The sequence below is a fragment of the Erpetoichthys calabaricus genome, chromosome 5 (assembly GCF_900747795.2).
Source record: "Erpetoichthys calabaricus chromosome 5, fErpCal1.3, whole genome shotgun sequence".
Taxonomy (NCBI): Eukaryota; Metazoa; Chordata; class Cladistia; order Polypteriformes; family Polypteridae; genus Erpetoichthys; species Erpetoichthys calabaricus.
The window spans coordinates 86,689,339-86,709,214 of NC_041398.2; the positions used below are offsets into that span (position 1 = coordinate 86,689,339).

The window sequence follows — 19,876 nt, forward strand, 5'->3', positions numbered from 1 at the left end:
GCTATAGCACATTTTTTTCCCTTTGTTGCGCTTTTGATGCACACATCCAGCTGAAATTTCCTAAAGAAAACACAGCTTTCACCACAATCATAGAGATCAATTCGGGATATTTAAAAACAATAAGAAACAGACAAATTAGTTAATTTAAACAACAACTAAAGATTAACTGAAGCAAAACATAAGGAACAATGGTAAAGACAAGCAATACTGTCTTCAGAAAAAGAAAACAAGAAATGAAAAATAATGCAACTAAATGCTTTTGGAAAATATGATAGTAAAGTATTTGGCTTACACACTATTCTTTACTTATACATATATATATATGTATATATATTTATATTTATATATATATATATTTATATTTATATGCAAAAGTACTGTGCAAAAGTTTTAGGCAGGTGTGAAAAAATTCTGTAAACAAAGAATGCTTTCAGAAATATAAATAATGATTGTTTATTGTTATCAATTTACAAAATGCAAAGTGAGCGAACACAAGAAAAATCTAAATCAAATAATATTTAGTGTTACTACCTTTTGCCTTCAAACCAGCATCAATTCTTATAGATACACTTGCACAAAGTCTGGGATTTTGTAGGATTATAGTCAGGTGTATGATCAACCAATTATACCAAACAGGTGCTAATGATCATCAATGTCACACGTAGGTTCAAACACAGTCATTAACTGAAACAGAAACAGCTGTGTAGGAGGCTTAAAACTGGGTGAGGAACAGCCAAACTCTGCTACTAAGGTGAGGTTGTGGAAGACAGTTTCATGTCATGGCAAGATTGAGCACAGCAACAAGACACAAGGTAGTTATACTGCATCAGCAAGGTCTCTCCCAAACAAAGATTTCAAAGCAGACTGGGGGTTCAAAATGTGTTGTTGAAGCTCTTTTGAAGAAGCACAAAGAAACGGGTAACGTTGAGGATTGTAGATGCAGTGGTCGGCCAAGGAAACTTAGTGCAGCAGATGAAAGACACATCAAGCTTATTACCCTTCGAAACTGGAAGATGCCCAGAGTGTCATCAGCTCAGAACGGGCAGAAACCAGTGGGACCCAGGTACACCCATCTACTGTCCGGAGAAGTCTGGCCAGAAGTGGTCTTCATGGAAGAGTTGCAGCCAAAAAGCCATACCTCTGACATGGAAAAAAGGCCAAGCGACTCAAGTATGCACAAAAACATAGGAACTGGGGTGCAGAAAAATGGCAGCAGGTGCTCTGGACTGATGAGTCAAAATTTGAAATATTTGGCTGTAGCAGAAGGCAGTTTGTTCGTCGAAGGGCTGGAGAGCGGTACAATAATGAGTGTCTGCAGGCAACAGTGAAGCATGGTGGAGGTTCCTTGAATGTTTGGGGCTGTATTTCTGCAAATGGAGTTGGAGATTTGGTCAGGATTAATGGTGTTCTCAATGCTGAGAAATACAGGCAGATACTTATCCATCATGCAATACCATCAGAGAGGCGTATGATTGGCCCCAAATTTATTCTGCAGCAGGACAACAACCCCAAACATACAGCCAAAGTCATTATGAACTATCTTCAGCGTAAAGAAGAACAAGAAGTCCTGGAAGTGATGCTATGGCCCCCACAGAGCCCTGATCTCAAGATCATCGAGTGTGTCTGGGATTACATGAAGAGACAGAAGGATGTGAGGAAGCCTACATCCACAGAAGATCTGTGGTTAGTTCTCCAAGATGTTTGGAACAACCTACCAGCCGAGTTCCTTCAAAAACTGTGTGTAAGTGTACCTAGAAGAATTGATGCTGTTTTGAAGGCAAAGGGTGGTCACACCAAATATTGATTTGACTTAGATTTCTCTTTTTTTCATTCACTGCATTTTGTTGATTGATGAAAATAAATGATTAACACTTACATTTTTGAAAGCATTGTTTGTTTACAGCATTTTTTCACACCTCCCTAAAAATTTGCACAGTACTGTGTGTGTGTGTGTGTATATATATATATATATATATATATATAAAATACACACACACACTAAGGAGTTCCCCCTGCTCACTTCGCTCGCCAACCCCCCCCCCCCCCCCCATCCCCCCCGGCCTATGCTATGTGCCAGCCACTTCACGTCTCTGCCGCTCGCATTGTGAAGAGGGGGGTTGAATGCACCCCAAGGAGACGCAGTCACTCCTCTGAAACTCCCTCTTAAACGGTGGTACAAATGGGAAACAAATACAGTTTTTTTTACCTCCTCTTTGCTCAATCAGCTGCTAGGTTGCTGCTGCTGCTGTGCCTCATGATCTGCATCTTGCACAGCGCTTCGAACATTTAAAAGCCTGTACAGCAGCTGTCCTATTCTTTGTCTTTTATTTCCGGCCCTGGGCGTGGTTAAATCTCTTGGCACAAATTCTCGTTTCGTGGGATGTGAGTTTTTGAAATTTTTTTGTTTATAATTTAAAAACGGAATGAGAATCTGAAAATCTAACAACATCACATTAAATTTGATAAATTCTGAAAAGAATGTTACCAAACATATATATGTAGGTTTTAAAATAAGTCCGATTTAAAGCGTGCCAAGAAACGTCATATAAAAAGTCAGATAAAATCGTTGCACAAAATCATTGCACTATTAGGTTTAGGATTTTATGTATATATATATATATATATATATATATATATATATATATATATATATAGAGAGAGAGAGAGAGAGAGAGAGAGAGAGAGAGAGTTGATACAGTGCATCCAGAAAGTATTCACAGCGCATGACTTTTTCCACATTTTGTTATGCTACAGCCTTATTCCAAAATGGATTAAATTCATTTTTTTCCTCAGAATTCTACACACAACACCCCATAATGACAACGTGAAAAAAGTTTACTTGAGGTTTTTGCAAATTTATTAAAAATAAAAAAACTGAGAAATCACATGTACATAAGTATTCACAGCCTTTGCTCAATACTTTGTTGATGCACCTTTGGCAGCAATTACAGCCTGAAGTCTTTTTGAATATGATGCCACAAGCTTGGCACACCTATCCTTGGCCAGTTTCGCCCATTCCTCTTTGTAGCACCTCTCAAGCTCCATCAGGTTGGATGGGAAGCGTCAGTGCACAGCCATTTTAAGATCTCTCCAGAGATGTTCAATCGGATTCAAGTCTGGGCTCTGGCTGGGCCACTCAAGGACATTCACAGAGTTGTCCTGAAGCCACTCCTTTGATATCTCGGCTGTGTGCTTAGGGTCGTTGTCCTGCTGAAAGATGAACTGTCACCCCAGTCTGAGGTCAAGTGCGCTCTGGAGCAGGTTTTCATCCAAGATGTCTCTGTACATTGCTGCAGTCATCTTTCCCTTTATCCTGACTAGTCTCCCAGTTCCTGCTGCTGAAAAACATCCCCAGAGCATGATGCTGCCACAACCATGCTTCACTGTAGGGATGGTGCCAGGTTTCCTTCAAACGTGACGCCTGGCATTCACACCAAAGAGTTCAATCTTTGTCTCATCAGACCAGAGAATTTTCTTTCTCATGGTCTGAAAGTCCTTCAGGTGCCTTTTGGCAAACTCCAGACAGGGTGCCATATGCCTTTTACTAAGAAGTGGCTTCCGTCTGACCACTCTACCATACAGGCCTGATTGGTGGGTTGCTGCAGAGATGGTTGTCCTTCTGGAAGGTTCTCCTCTCTCCACAGAGGACCTCTGGAGCTCTGACAGAGTGACCATCGGATTCTTGGTCACCTCCCTGACTAAGGCCCTTCTCCCCCTATCTCACAGTTTAGATGGCCGACCAGCTCTAGGAAGAGTCCTAGTGGTTTCGAACTTCTTCCACTTATGGATGATGGAGGCCACTGTGCTCATTGGGACCTTCAAAGCAGCAGAAATTTTTCTGTAACCTTCCCCAGATTTGTGCCTCTAGACAATCCTGTCTCGGAGGTCTACAGACAATTCCTTTGACTTCATGCTTGGTTTGTGCTCTGACATGAACTGTCAACTGTGGGACCTTAAATAGACAGGTGTGTGCTTTTCCAAATCATGTCCAATCAACTGAATTTACCACAGGTGGACTCCAATTAAGCTGCAGAAACATCTCAAGGATGATCAGGGGAAACAGGATGCACCTGAGCTCAATTTCGAGCTTCATGGCAAAGGCTGTGAATACTTAAGTACATGTGTTTTCTCAATTTTTTTATTTTTAATAAATTTGCAAAAATCTCAAGTAAATTTTTTTCACATTGTCATTATGGGGTGTTGTGTGTAGAATTCTGAGGAAAAAAATGAATTTAATCCATTTTGGAATAAGGCTGTAACATAACAAAATGTGGAAAAAGTGATGTGCTGTGAATACTTTGCGGATGCACTGTATATATATATATATAGCTAAGTATTTCTTTAAATATATCATAGCATTATTTGATACTGACTATAGATTCACATACTTAAAGTTAAAACAAACATAGTTATAAGATGGTTCCTCATTGGTACCCAATGTGATTGGTCTTGGGCAAAGTTTAAAGAAGTTAAAGTCAACCCAATATGCATTTGTTCTATTTGAGTTTTTTTTTTTTTTTTTTGCTATTAGCATTTTTTAACTATATTCAATCTTGTAATCAAAGACCGATTAGCATCATGTCTTTTATTGAAGTCTACTTCAAGTCTGTCTGGTGTACATAATACAAAGCATTCTTACTTATTTACTGTACTTTTCATATACATATGTAGAGACAGACTTCAGCATCTCTGTGTCCATCAATGGGATTAACCAGATCTGTGAACAGCTAGATGGTCAGACATAAAAATGATGGACATACCATGTTGCTCATTGGTTGGAATCCATCAAAATAAAGATGTTGTTGACTTTGAATGAAGACTGAACCTTTGGCAGAAACTTCAGCAAGAAAAACTAATATTTTATTAGAAATAGTAGCTTTTGAAAATCATATATGCAAAAAAGTGCAAGCAGGTTGCTATCACTATGGTAATATATGGCAGGTTATACTTGATTAAGAACAGTCCATCAATAAATTCACAGAGAGGAAGAATACTTTGTTCAGGAGGCTCTACATAAAACTTTTATTACAAATATACTCCTGACAGGTATAGCTGTCCAACGAAAAAAAACAGTGGGTTGACCAATAGAAAAAGCCACATTATCACATGGGATATCCTTCACCTTATTCACAAGACTAGCACATGTAGTAGTAATATTGTCGCATTTACAGATTACAGTAAAATTCTGCATGTGTCCTTCATATCCAAAGTAGTCTAGCAGTCCCAAAGACATGAATTTATTTAGATCTAATATGAATTAATGAGGATGTGTGCAAGATTGTGTCCTGTGATATACTGACATAAAACTAATGTTTTGTTTTTGCCTTGTGCCAAGTACTACTAGAATAGACTGCAATTCTCTGGAGATCTCAATCATTTTGAATATATTATACATTCATCCCCATTTCCTTAGTCTTAAAAACATTGCATGATCATAACTGAGGATTATCTACACTGTTTGCACCCTAATAATGTTAGACATTTAAATTCACATGTCTGACCACTGTTATTCTTAAGATTTGTGAATCATTTCTTGTTTATATCTTTAAAAACAACCAGTTAATTTACCCTAATGAACAGACGATCCTCTGTTGCATTTTTTCCAAGTCCTATAAAATAAGCTGTGGTCTCTGCAAATGTCTTCACTTCTTCTTTCAAAAGGATACAATCAGGGCTTTCAATTTGCATCAGGACTTCCTATTAAAACAATAAAAATTAATTAATTCTAACTAAATATTTTAAATGTCACTTATTTTCCAAAGTGATAAGAAAATATCTGCTGTCAAAAATGGAGATAGGCAATAATGTTGCAACAGTTCTTACCATTGAAGAGTTAAAGCACTCATAATCAGAATATATCCTAAGCAAGAAGCTGAACAGCTTAGGTAGTGAGAAATTAATAAATCTTATAAATATAGTGAAGAAAGACATAAAAAATTATGTTGATTTAACGAGTGAGAATCAACCATATGCAGGCTGAGATAAAGATTTGAGAGTGGAAAGGCATAAGGTATTTCCCTCTATTTATTTTATTTTATTTTTGAGTTCAATAAACTCAAAAAACTGGTGAGACAGTAGGCAAAAATAACCAAAAAAAAACACTAAACAGCATCCTCCTTCACCCTTCCCTCCCAAAAACACTGCATAAAATGGGTCCCTTAAGGATTAAAACTTACAGATGTTTGTGCAGATCTAGGAGAGTGGCCCAGCAGACACAGTGAGCCCATAAGGAGAGTAAATACTCGAAAAAAGGAAGAATTTGTGATTAAGATTAATAGCGCTACATGGAACCCAAACCAACCAGCTCCCCACCAAATGTACAGCAGCTTGCCACTTCTCTGTAATGTTTCCAGATAATTTGCTAATTCACACTCCACAGAAAATTCAATTAAGATTAGATTAAAAACCAGAGGTTTTTCCAAAAGATTTCTGAGAGTGAGTTAGGGTAAGATTTAGGAGAGATAGCACCAGGTTAAAATAACCTCTGCTGGAGGACAAGTGAGTATTTTTGTTAGTATAAAAGCAGCTGTGAAGGGTGCTGTAAAAGGGTTTTACATGTATCACCATTAGTCAACTGGAAGAGAACAATACACTTGTGTGTTGTACTTGTATATCATTTATTTTATAAAGCGTGGCACCCAAACTATATATATAATAAACAAAAAAGGATTTTGCACCAAGAGGGTTGAATTAATGACCAGAAAAGTTTTATGCCACAGCAAACAAATGGTTGTGAATAATGAGCATTAGTAGTATTTCATCTCACTTTTTGATGTAAGTTCACAATTTCACATTAAAGTAATGACAAATTCCATATACTTGAAACTCACTTGATCTATGTTGCCTTCCTGAAAATGTGTTGTAAGAATCTTAAACCTCTTTTCTAAAGACAAACGTTGTCTTTCTTCTCTTTTACTTTCCTTCAGACCTCTTTCTTTTCTCTGTGAAACTGAAATAACAACAGAAAAGCACATATAATCAAGATAATAACCTACAACCAGTTCCTGTAAAGCAATCAGGAGAAACTGTTAGATTGAGAAGTAAAACTATGATGTAAATATTTGCTCCAAATATTATATGTGGATAAAAAAGGCATTCTGTAAATAAAAACTGAAGGGACAAATGGTCTTAAAAAAAGCACAATTCAATATGCACATGAAACGTAGCATAGGAACATGAGTTTCACAAAAGTGAGATTATTCAATCCATTAACCTCTTTGTTGGGCTAACAGCTAAAGTTTCACTAGATCTATCTCTATCTCAGAAAGTGTGCAGGGACCCTTCAGACAACCAGCACACTACCCAGCAGGGTGTCTGTATAATTTTCACTTTCTTGATGTACATATATGGCAGTCAGTTTTTCAGCCAAACACTGTGTACTGGTAGAAATTACACTCTTCTTGGAGTATAGCAGCTCACTATGAAGCTAGTGAATTCTAAGAGCACTATATTAAGGTCAGATGTCAACAGTTCACCCTCCTCATTCAAAACACAGTTGTGGAATGCATAGCTCAGAAACATAACTTCAGTTGGGAATGTATATGCAATTTCCCTTCCCTGAATACTGGTTTCTCACTTTTGTGGAACATTTCCCTACTGATCAGAAACTGGCTCTGGTCCAGGACACCACATTTCATATAATGTATACTATACAGATTATTTTAACTAAATTTTGCTCATAAACATGAACATTTTGGTATATACTTCTAAGGTGGTTTATATAAAAAAAATTACTACCAAAGAAAATGGTATACCTTAGAGTGACATTGATGACTTTTACGTAAAGGGACATCTGTACCGTGTTGCTACATCTGCATTTGAACTAGGGAAGGTTTTAATTTATCAAAAGATTATATTCAATTAAAAGCATCTGCTTTAAATTCTAAGTATAAAACTAAAAGCATCACCTTTCCTTTATGCTCACTGCCATAGCTATTAACTAACTAAAGTGCTTGATGAACTGCATGAACTCAATTTTTAAAATTTAATTACACTCTTGCAACTGGGTTCTAATCAAAACAGACAACACTCCTGCTACAACTTGCTTTGACTGGGCACCCAGAATGCAAATTTGGGTATGGCATTCCTCATGGTAACAGGAAGGCAAACATTTTAGCCACTTCAGCTAAAGAAGATTTTTTGTCAGCCTAAGTTACTGATCAAGCTTTTCATAGTGAGTGTGCCTTTCTTCCACATGAGACTCAGTTATCCTCTTAATCTCATATCTAAGGTACAGTACCAGCTAACAAAATCCTCATATCTAAGGTACAGTACAGTACAGTGTCAGCTTTAAAAAAACTGATTACTCCATTTCTTGTACATTTCATTGATGCTACACATAACTTATTATAAAATGAATTAAGGTTTAACAAAACACTATAAATTATTTTAAAAACAGTAACAGTTTAGCCCTACATTACGGTACATGTTTATATGATGCTCTGACAGAAAATGCAACCACTCAAGAAAAACTCCATTTTTAATCTCTTGAATGTAAAATGAAATAGAAACCATATCTACAAGTGACATTAAAATCAGATACACTGCTCAAGTTAATCAAATTCCATCCATCCAGTTCCCGGCACTTATCTGGGTACATGTCACAGGGATAGCAAAGATGCCTAAATGTCCCTTTTCCCTGCCACCTCTTCTAACTCCTCTGGGAGAGAAATGAGGCATTCGCATGTCATCTGAAAGATGTAATCTCTCAAGTGTGTTCTTGGTCTGGCCCGAGGTGTCCTCTATGGTGGACATGCCTGAAACATCTCAAGGAGGAATCCAGGAGGTATCCTAATCAGATTCTTGACCTACTTCAACTAGATCTTTCTCATGCAGGCGAAGAGCGGCTCTACTTTGAGCTTCTCCCACATGTCTGCACTCAATATATCTCTAAGGCTGAGCCCAGTCACTCTGCAAAGGAAATTAATTTCTATTGCTTGTATCTACAATCTAGTTCTTCTGGTCATTACCCAAAGCTCATAACCATAGGTGAGCACAGCAATGTAGATCCAGGTGAGGTTAGCAGTAGTTCATCCCTGCTATAAACAGCATTGGTAAAGCACTGTTTCCCCTCCTGAAATGCCTGATTGTTTGCCAGAATTACAAGGTTGAACAAAAGTCATTTTCCATGGCCTCACTGAACTCCTCCCATACCAGTTTTTGCTTTCAAAAATACCACTGCCATGCTCCACTTGGCCTGTCGATATCTGTCAACTGCATCCATTGTTCTACAAGCTATCCAAGCGGTCAGACTGCTCCCTTTACCACAGAAGTACACTGCCAGGTTCAGGAATTGCTGTTGCAGTAATCAACAATGACTTTACGGTCACAGCTCATTTGAGCTACCTCAGCAATGGAGGCACAAAATATCTCCCATTCAGGTTTAATGTCCCCATTCTCCCTTGGAATGCAAAAAAAGTTCTATTGGAACTTTGAGTTGAAGATTTCCCAGATGAGGGTCTCTGCCAGCACACCTTCATTATATGTTTGGGTCTACCTGGTTTGTACAGTATCTTGCCCCACTATCTGATCCAACTCACAATCAGGTAGTGATCAGTTGATAGCACAGCCACTCTGTTCAACTGAGTATCCAAGACATACATTGTCATGAATCTGATGACAAAACTACCAGATCTGTCATCGACCTTACGATATTCTGGTGCCAAGAACACTTAAGAACATCCTTATGCTTGAGCATGATGATCATTATGGTCAAACTGTGACTAGCACAGATGTCCAACAACCAAACACCACTTGGATTCAGATGAGGTAGGCCATTCCTCTCAATCACGGCCTTCTAAGTTTCATTGTTATTGCCCACATAACCGTTAAAGTCCTATAGTAGAACAAGAGAGTCCTCAGATGGAGCACTTTTACTCTGACCCAGCTGTCTTTACAAAAGCACAGACAACAGTCAGACCTGTTCCTTAAAGCCCTTTACTCAAAGTCAAATGGAGGCAACCCTCTCTTTCACCAGGGCAAACTCCAATGTACAAAAGGAGACCCGAGGGGCTAGTAAGCCAACACCAGCCTAATTCCTCTCATCCTGTACAAGTCCAGAGTGGAATAAAGTTCAACTTCTCTGGTTCCAGAGCCTTTGCTGTACATTGGGGTGAGTCAGACTATACCTAAACAATATCGTGCCATCTCCCATACTAATTTGGGTTCCTTCCCTGCCAGAAAGGTCACATTCCATGTCCCTAAAGTCAGTTTTAGCATGTGGGAATCAGTCCACCATAGCAACTTGCCTCTGACTGTCACCTGATGCACAATGCACCAGGACCCTTATGACTCCTCCTGCAAGTGGTGGGCCTACTAGAGGAAAGCCCCATGTTGCTTATTTGGGATGTGCCTGGCTGGATCCCATGGATAAGTGCCCAACCACAAGGCACTCGGCGACAAGCCTTCCCCCATTACTGGCTCCAAGGTGGGGTCTTGGTTTCCCTTTTCTGAATAAGATTACTGGGTCCATGATAAAACTTTACAAAAAGATGAATATGAACACCACTTAGTCTGATCCCTCTACCTAGGACCAATTTTCCTTGGGTGACCCATCCAGGATCCTAGGATCATTGAGACACATAAACCCTCCACCACAACAAGGTGGAATGCTTGGAGTGGCTTAATCTTCCTTTTTTGTGTTCAAGAAGAAATGTCCTTTAAGTAACATTTTAACTGAAAAATTGCAAAGAAACAACAAAGTAGTTCATATTTTCAAGCAAAATTTGTTTGGGAGGATATTGAAATGCTACAGCTGTAGACATAAAAACTGAATGGTAATTAACACATATATTTGTCATTATTTCCAATAAAGGTCAAAAGAAGTGTAGTTATGTAAATTGGTATATTATTGACTGTAAACCTATTAAACATATACATGAATGACAGCAATATATTTTGGCTTTGCCCCACTACTCAAGTTCTGCAAAGTCAATGAACTATTTATTTATCACCACAATTAGAAAGCCATTTTACTTTTCATTTTTTTTAGCAGCCACACATTTGAAGTCATTGCAGCAAATGCCTAAAACTGTACTTCAAGAAGAAAGACTCTATATTGTAAGAATAAAAATCACTTTCACTTAACAGATTGTTGTGCTTTCTCTTGATATTATTTATCCTGCCTTCATTAGATAAAATGCTTGGAGAAAAATAAATCTCTGTTTCTGAAGTGATTTGGATAATGAAGCCAGCTCTGATACTACAACATTAAAAACTATGAAGTTTACTTGATATTCAGCTTTTAATTTGAAGAGTATTTAGAAATGGCTTTAAATGGATGTTGGCTGCTTGTGATATCCTCCTCTGCTTACTATCAGTGTAACTTATTGATCTTTCTGATACATCTTTTAAAAACCCATATTTTCACAAATAATGGCCAAAATCTGTATACATGGTGTATAATCTACCAACATTAACATGTTAACACTTTTGAAAATATAAATCTAATTATGTGATTGATTTACCTCAAATGGCCAAAAAAAAAGTCAAGTCAAGTCAACTTTATTTATAAAGCACTTTACATACAACAGCCGCTGACCAAAGTGCTGAACATGGGCTGAAACAAATTTTAAACAAAAACAAAATAATAAATAAGTATATAAAATACAATAAATAAAATTAATTAAAACATAGTAAAAACAACTAAACAGAGTTAAAACAGAGTAAAATCAACTGCTCACACAGGATCAAACGCCAAACCAAAAAGGTAAGTCTTAAGAGCAGACTTAAAAATGGGCAGTGAGGAGGCCTGTCTAACGTGGATCGGCAGTGAATTCCAGAGCCTTGGAGCCACAACGGAAAAAGCCCTATCACCCTTGAGCTTTCGCTGAGTCCTAGGCACATCCAGAAGCAGCTGACCAGCTGATCTGAGTGAGCGGGAAGGAGAGTGCATATGCAGCAGCTCAGCGAGATAGGGTGGAGCAAGCCCATTTAAGGACTTAAAAACAAATAAAAGAATCTTAAAATGAACTCTAAACTGAACAGGCAGCCAGTGCAGTGAGGATAATACAGGTGTAATGTGCTCATTCTTTCGCGTGCCAGTTAAAAGGCGTGCAGCAGCATTTTGCACCAGCTGCAGCCGAGACAGGGTGGACTGGCTAACACCAACATACAACGAATTACAATAGTCCAACCGGGTTGTATTAAAGGCGTGGATTACTGTTGTAAATTGATCTTTGGAAAGAATGTTTTTTATCTTCGCCAAACGTGTTAGCTGAAAAAAAACAGATTTCACCACTGATACAAATGGTCCTGCTAAAATATCCTAGCATGCAAGACTAAAGCAAAAAGGTGAAAAAAGTTATTAAAGTGAAATTCTATTTAAATTTCCCTTTTTCCTGGTATTCCAACAAAGAAATTTTTTTTCTGTAAGAAAGGTTCAAGTCTGAAAGATTAAATCACTTATATGAGTTTTGCTGCTTTCCTGTATTTATGGCACACCTGTCTTTCTGAAGAAACAAAGAATATAGGAGCTTCTGTACTATAGATTTGTGTGAATTTCTTTTAAAATTCAAGTACTTGGTGAAACAATGCCCAGTTACAAGCACTAGGAACCCAATACAACTCACATTAAACAATTTGAACATGATATAAATAATAACAATTACTTAAAGAAAAAACAATCATCATTTATGTGTAGAACACTTTTCTATGGCAAAACAAAATCAGAAGGCACTTTACAAGAGTGAAGTGAAAAACTCAATGATATATTAGAGGATGCAATGGTTGAGTTAACTAAATACATGTAGGAAACAGTAAGCTATGCTTATGCATTGCCAGCTTTTTGTTAGCTACCCAAATGACCTTTATATACCAAAGCGTTTTTTTTTTCTTTTCAAATGGCCATAGTTAGTAGAGAGGCCACCGTTCTCGACAGGGATACTTTATTTTGCTGAGTGCTTTTTTGACATGAAGTTTGAGAAATAACTGATTTTTTTTCTCTTCATTTAGCACCTTCTGCCGGAAGTGTGTTTGGTAAATACATTCCAGATATAAGAATGTATTTCAAGCCCCCAAAATACTCCCAAGTTATTTTGAAAACCTCTAATAAAATGGAACATTTTGGTTGTTGGTTGTAGGAGCTGAACTTGTGAAAATTTTTTCCCTTTGTGCTACTGAGATTATTATAAATAGGGGCCTTTGCCTTTTTTTTGTGCACACTGGATTTTGTCAAGTTTCAGCCTTAAGCAAGTACAAAATATTTAATTGTTTCCATTCAGAGCAGCTGCAGGTTGGAACAGAAAGGATATTTGAGTGGTATAAAACTACAAAACCATTGTGGTTCAGGAACGATACAAGCAGAGGTGTAGACAGGTCACACTAACACTGCTTTGGACAGAGTTGTGAAAAAAATCCATTATAAAACAGCATGGTACATATTCTAGCGTAGGCCTGTTCAAATGGCGGCCCACGGGCCACAAGCAGCCCTGAAGCAACCTCTGAGTGGCCTAGCACGTGGTCCTGCCAAGGCTCCAGACTACAACTAACATGGTCTTAAATGCAACCAAAATAGGCTTTGGCGATTATCATTTCTACTTAGCTCACCATGTGTGAATGAAATCATTGAAGCTTTAAACTAATGTGTCAGTATGTGCCCGCCCTTGCATATACCCTGAGCCGCATAAAGGCTAGTTTATATCCCACGCTGGGTGTGAGGGAGTTGCGCCGAAAAGGACATCAGCCTTGGAGATGCATGCAGGAAAATATTTCTAAGTACACACCATTGTTGATGGGACAGCCATGTATTCCAAATAGTGAATTTCAATGACAGGCTGATTACGCTTGTGCCAGAATAATGAACAAAGGGCTGAATATGATGCAACCGGTCTTAAAAACAAAAGGCAACCATGCAAAACATTTGAAATTCATCTGCCCATCATATAGATCCCCTGTTATGAATATATCTGTGCCCATATGGAATTCAGTTGTCCCTTCTGATTTGGTGCGGCACACTAAGGTGTGTTTGTCACAGATCTCGTGTTCACACATCTTTACATGCTGTTTCTCTTTTGATTTAACGCATACTCCATACAAAATGCTGGCCTGTCTGTCAGTAAACATGTAGGAGCAGTTGCCTGCCCACTGTTTAGTCACGTACAGCGATGTAATGAAGTCTGCATTTTAGGGCCGGTTTATACTTCATGCTCAGAACACATACATGCACGCATCAAAGCTGCCACGCATTCCCAGCATTCATTTGACACGTCCTCTAAGCACATCCTCAGAAATTATCTCAACGCATGCGCGAGTTGCAGTGCCAGCAAAAAGTCAGGAGGCGCAGTGTGATAAAGTTGGAATGTGACGTCAGAGTCTGTGTTTACTATCTTCATGTGACAGAAAGCCACTTTGCGGATCAGGATCAATACGCATGCTTCGATGTTTGTTGAATAGTTCAATGTGGTGAAGCAAAGTGTCAACATACAAATGCATTCGTGGTGCTTTTACATTAAAACGTCACATATTCAACATCGTAATGACACAATACATTTTAAAGGTCTCACATACCATTTTCTGTGCCGTCATTTTTTTTTTTTGCACCTTTACAGCAGCATTAGAATGTACGGTGGCATATTTGAGCCACAGAGGGGAAAAAAAAACACAGTGAAAAGGTATATTTTGTGATTAAAGTGGAAATTTTAGCTTGAATCGAAATGTCCACTTTTATCTCGTAGTTTACTTTATCACTGAAGTAGACCATTGTAAACATCATCTTAAAAACCCAGTTGTTAATTGCTACGTGTTTCAGGGGCTTCCTCCTGTATTGACAGAAGTGGCAAGCAGCAATCGCCACACAGAACACATTAAATTTATTATATTCCAGCTCTCTGCACATTTAGAATCCTTAGATTTATACTTGCTGTCACTTCCATGATGAAATGCATTAATGCATTAAACTATGTATGTTACATTTTACAGATAAATTGTTAACTTCATTCAAATACTGAATGCTGTGAATAATTACACATGTGGGGGCGGCACAGCGGCAGAGCTGCAGTCTCGCAGGGAGTCACGTCCTTTGTGTTCCCTGCTTGTAGATCGCATGTTTTCCTGGTGGGTTTCTACAGTGTGCTCCACTTTTCTTCCAAATATATGCAGGCTTGGGGATTTTGTGATGCTAAAATGACGCTAGTGTACATTAGGGGTTGTATTCACCTTGTGATGAGCTGATGCCCCGTCCAGGATTACTTCGGCCTCGTGCACAAATGCTACCTGGAAAGGGTACAGCCCTGGATTGATGGATTTAATCATTAAACATCCATCCTTTTCAGAGATATTGTGGCAAGGTTTCCTTGGAATTTAATGGGTGTTTCAGGCAATTCACAACATAGCGAAGCCGAACCTGTTCTCACCATGATATCTGGCAATGTCATCTGATGGAATCTTTCAGATTTACGTAAAGTACGCACACAAGTATAAACAGCATATCGCATGCGTTGCAGCAGAGTCCGCTGGTGCATGCGCTGTGTGAAATATAAACAGGCCCTTAAGGTTGAAGGTGTATTACAGTCGCTTAGCCCGGGTGCTCTGTGATTGACAACGGACAGTAAATTTTGTTAAAATGGTATCAAAAATGCCACTTTGTCAGTTGTTACTTCAGTCATTTTGTCATGCGCTCTATATGTTCTGTTACCAATATATTCTTCAACGGGAGCTCATCAACAAAGAAACATGGAAAATAAGATTTAGTGAGAAAATAATCCATAAATCCTCCAACCCGCTATATCCTAACTACATGGTCACAGGAGCCAATCCCAGGGCGCAAGGCAGAAAACAAACCCCGGGCAGGGCACCAGCCCACCACAGGGTACACACACACACACACCAAGTACATACTAGGGACAATTTAGAATCGCCAATGCACCTAACCTGCATGTCTTTGGACTGTGGGAGGAAACCGGAGCACCAGGAAGAAACCCGCGCAGACACAGGGAGAACATGCAAACTCCACACACGGAAGGACCCGGGAAGCGAACCTGGGTCCCCTAACTGCGAGGCAGCAGCGCTACCCACTGCGCCACCGTGCCACCCTGAAAAAAATAATACTAATAATAATTATAATTAATCCATTACTTGACACCCAACAACTCTGTACAAAGACATTTTAAAGACAAATCATTAAAATAAATGTACCAATCCACTTTCACGCTATACGTGGTGCCTTGCTCTTAAACATTTATTCATGTAGTTTTTTTCTGGGGGGCGGGGAAACAATTTCAAAAGTAAAGGCTTTATAGAGGAACTCAAATTTAACCTCTGTCATATTAATTAGATTAAAACCGTGTGAATGAAATAGTTTAAGTTCTATGAAAAAAAAAAAATCCCTTGCCTGTCATGACCACCCATTTAAATTGGGGTAGGATCTCATATTTCAAAAGGGAAACAAATGTTATTGCTAATACTGTGCACTTTTTTGATTTGATGTACTTTGAGATGTACGTGGGTCAGATGTGAGAAAAATGTTTTTTTTTTTAATTTCAAAAGTTAGGGGGGAAAAAAGTATTGCTCTACCTCAGATTCTGTTCAGTTATAGGTTACATTTTTTGCCTGTGTAAAAGGGAAATAATGAATAAAATTACTTATTTTTAAAAACAGTCATTTGTGTTGATTTAAAATTTGTCCTTACCGGCTACTTACTGGCTGCTGAAAATGTCTGGCCTAGCTAAATTTCTTGGTTTGAAAACCTGGCCCAACTGAAATTGTAATTGAATAGCCCTATTCCAGCATATCAAACAAGCAACAGCATAAGTAATATGAAGTAGCAATAAAACCTGCAGGACCACTATGCTCTCCAATAACAAGACAAAATAAATAAGAGGCAATAAGCAATAAAATGGTACCAGCACCTTTGGAATGATGGGCAGGATTCACAAACTTAGTTAAAGGCACAGGAGCAATGCTTATAGGGGAAACAAAGGCTCACACAGCTGTGACATACATACATTAAACAAGCATATTACATATTTCCCATTTCTGTGGGAACTATGCATATTTACACACTTCATATGTATTTTTTCTAGTATGATGATAATCATGTATAACAATAAAAATAAGATTGCTAATTTGTATTTCTTTTGTATAAGAAGGGTCAAAATAAGTCCGATAAATGAAGCAGTAACTCACACTCTCTTGCAATTTCTACAAGTTCATAAAGCTGATTTTGAAGATCTTCCTTGCTCATATATTCAACTTTCATTTGATAAATCCTTCCATAATGGAGACGCACAACACTCTTTGTAGTTGAGATATGTGTTTTCTTTGTTCCTTTTCTTAAAATGGACAAAGCAAAACATATAAATAAATAACTTAAAAAAACACATATAATTTAACCATATTCAATCCAATTAAGTGTAGCAAACACAAATATGCTGAATTTATTACTTTGTTTCAGTAGTACATAAATATATATTTAATTCCATACACTTTAACCTTGTGACAAGAGCCAGAAAGAAATGGAAAGCAAAAATCAAAGTTAATTGTGGAAGATTATACAAATAAAAAGGCATTTTATTCATCTTTTTAAAAACACACTGATGTTATCATATTTGCACCCTTACTCAGCAAAATTGAATTCTGAATTTCCCCTTGAGATTAATAAAGTTTAGCTAATCCAATCTAATCTAATCAAATCAAAAGGTCACTGTTTATTAAAAACTATTTCCTAACTTAAACCTAGGAAATAATTTACCATAGGAATGTTTCAATTTCATCAATCTATTTTCTTAACTCTCCTCATCTAGTACTGGTACAGGAGAAAGTAGGGTGAAATGACACCTTTTATTGGATAACTAAATAGATTACAAATGCAAGCTTTCGAAGCAGCTAAGGCCCCTTCATCAGGCAAGGTGTAACAAAGAAACTGAAAAATACTCTAGCTTATATTGGGACAGCAAAGTGATTTTTTTCTTTCATCTTAACAACCTTTTTTTTCAAATGTTAGCAAAATGAATACACCTGAGATGAATTAACCCTGAAAGAACAGAACAATGAACTAATAAAATGTTATTTATCTCTACATTTTATTAGTTCATTAGCTGCCTCGAAAGCTTGCATTTGTAATCTATTTAGTTAGCCAATAAAAGGTGTCATTTCACCCTACTTTCTCCAGTATCAATCTATGGCTAACATGGTACAACACTCTACTGCTATCTAGTACTGTGTTTCAAAAAAGAGAATGTATTCTGGCTAGAAAGCTAAGACCACCCCTTAATAGAATTCTCTTATACTGCAAGATGCATGCACATGTACCTCAAGTGTACGTCACTGGATGTGAGATTTCTTTGGATTCCTCTGTGCAAAACTGCTGCTATGGCGATAAATGTAGTGTTTTAAGGCTGGAGGGGAAGAGAGTAAACTGATCATTGTTTAAATTTAATTCTGCACTACAGGTATGCTACTCTGGCATTTCCTATAGGTTGTTACCGCATCAATTAAATGTTAATCGCAGGCTAATAGAGTTGTGAGGGTGCTCATGGCCTAATAGTTTCATTTACAGTTTAGTTTAAATTACTTACTCAGGTAGTAAGTAAGATCGAAAGTCTCTAAGATTTCCTCCATCAGATTCACAATATTTTTTCAGTGCAGAAAATGACTTCTCTTCAGCTTTCATCATTTCTGCCATCTAAAATATTAGAATTAAATATCAAAATCCAACCTGGAGATTTAAAGATGAGCCAACAAGGCAGATATGAAGAATTATGGCATTAACATTACCATAAACCAAATCAGACACACTTAAAATTGATGTATGACAAAACAACAAATATTTCTGATGTAGCCTTACATTTTTGCACTTACATTATATTTCTGATCCTTACATTATGTCTAGACGGAGATTCTCTCTCTCACAGAGAACTTTAAATCAGAAACAAACAGATAACTTTATGATGTCAGATCTGGGGATGGCTTCCGCACAGTAATAGTCAAAAACTGAGGGTGATTGCCTCTGCTTTATGATAAAGTCCTCACATAATTAAGGGGTAGTCCTAAGGTAGCTTTCTTCGCATAGGGTTTCGCTCTCCAAGAGTTTCAACTACGAGGACACGAGACACTGTTTTCACTTGCAGAAATTCTCAGATGATTCTGCACTTATGGGATGTATTGATAAAGGGGATAAGAGAGATGATATTAGTCAGGTAGAAAAGTTTGTTTCTTAGTACAAAGAGAATTTTCTGCATCTTAACATAAGATGAACAAAGGAACTGGTTATTGACTATCACTGCACCAAAGAGCCTCTGTGTCCAGTCACTATTCAAGGAGTGAATGTTGAGATAGTCCACTCCTGCAAGTTCTTAGGGGTCAACATTAATGACATGTTGGTCTCAGAACATTATATAAGAAAGGGTAGAGCAGGCTCTTTTTCCTTAGCGGACTGCGTTCCTTTAACGTGGGTAGTGACATCCTCACATTCTTCAATAACTCTGTGACGGCCAATGCAATTTTTTATGCTGTCGTGTGCTGGGATTGTAACATCACTTCAAGAGAGGCCCACCAAATCAACAGGCTAATAAAAAGGGGCAAGCTCAGTTATAGTACAGACTCTGGACCCCCTGGAGGTAGTAACGAAGGAGAGAATTACAACGCAATTCAGTGCCATTACAAACAATGCTGCACATCCTTTCTGTGATACACAAACTTGGAGTACTTTCAGCCAATGAATTTTTCAGCAGAAGTATATCAAGAAACGCTACTGGGGCTCCTTCACACCAACAGCACTACACCTGCATAATGGCTCACTGGGACTGTCAAAGCAGAACTTTTCTTTCTTTTGAATATTCTTGCTTTATAGTCATTCCCGTGTGTGTTCAGACCAAAGTGTATGTGTATGTTTATTTATTTACTGACTTATCTACCTAATTATGTATTTTTTATTTAAAGA

At 37.9% G+C, this 19,876-nt stretch overlaps 1 protein-coding gene across 1 annotated transcript in view; it reads right to left on the bottom strand.

Moving 5' to 3' along the window:
• The window catches only part of LOC114651774 (uncharacterized), a 145,365-nt gene that overhangs the window by 85,126 nt on the left and 40,363 nt on the right, over window positions 1-19,876 (bottom strand). The window contains exons 8-11 of the mRNA XM_028801735.2: window positions 18,513-18,619; window positions 17,122-17,267; window positions 6,831-6,949; window positions 5,569-5,697 (exon numbers count right to left, since the gene is read on the bottom strand). Coding sequence (XP_028657568.2) covers window positions 5,569-5,697; window positions 6,831-6,949; window positions 17,122-17,267; window positions 18,513-18,619 — 501 coding nt within the window. The remainder of the gene's footprint in view (window positions 1-5,568; window positions 5,698-6,830; window positions 6,950-17,121; window positions 17,268-18,512; window positions 18,620-19,876) is intronic.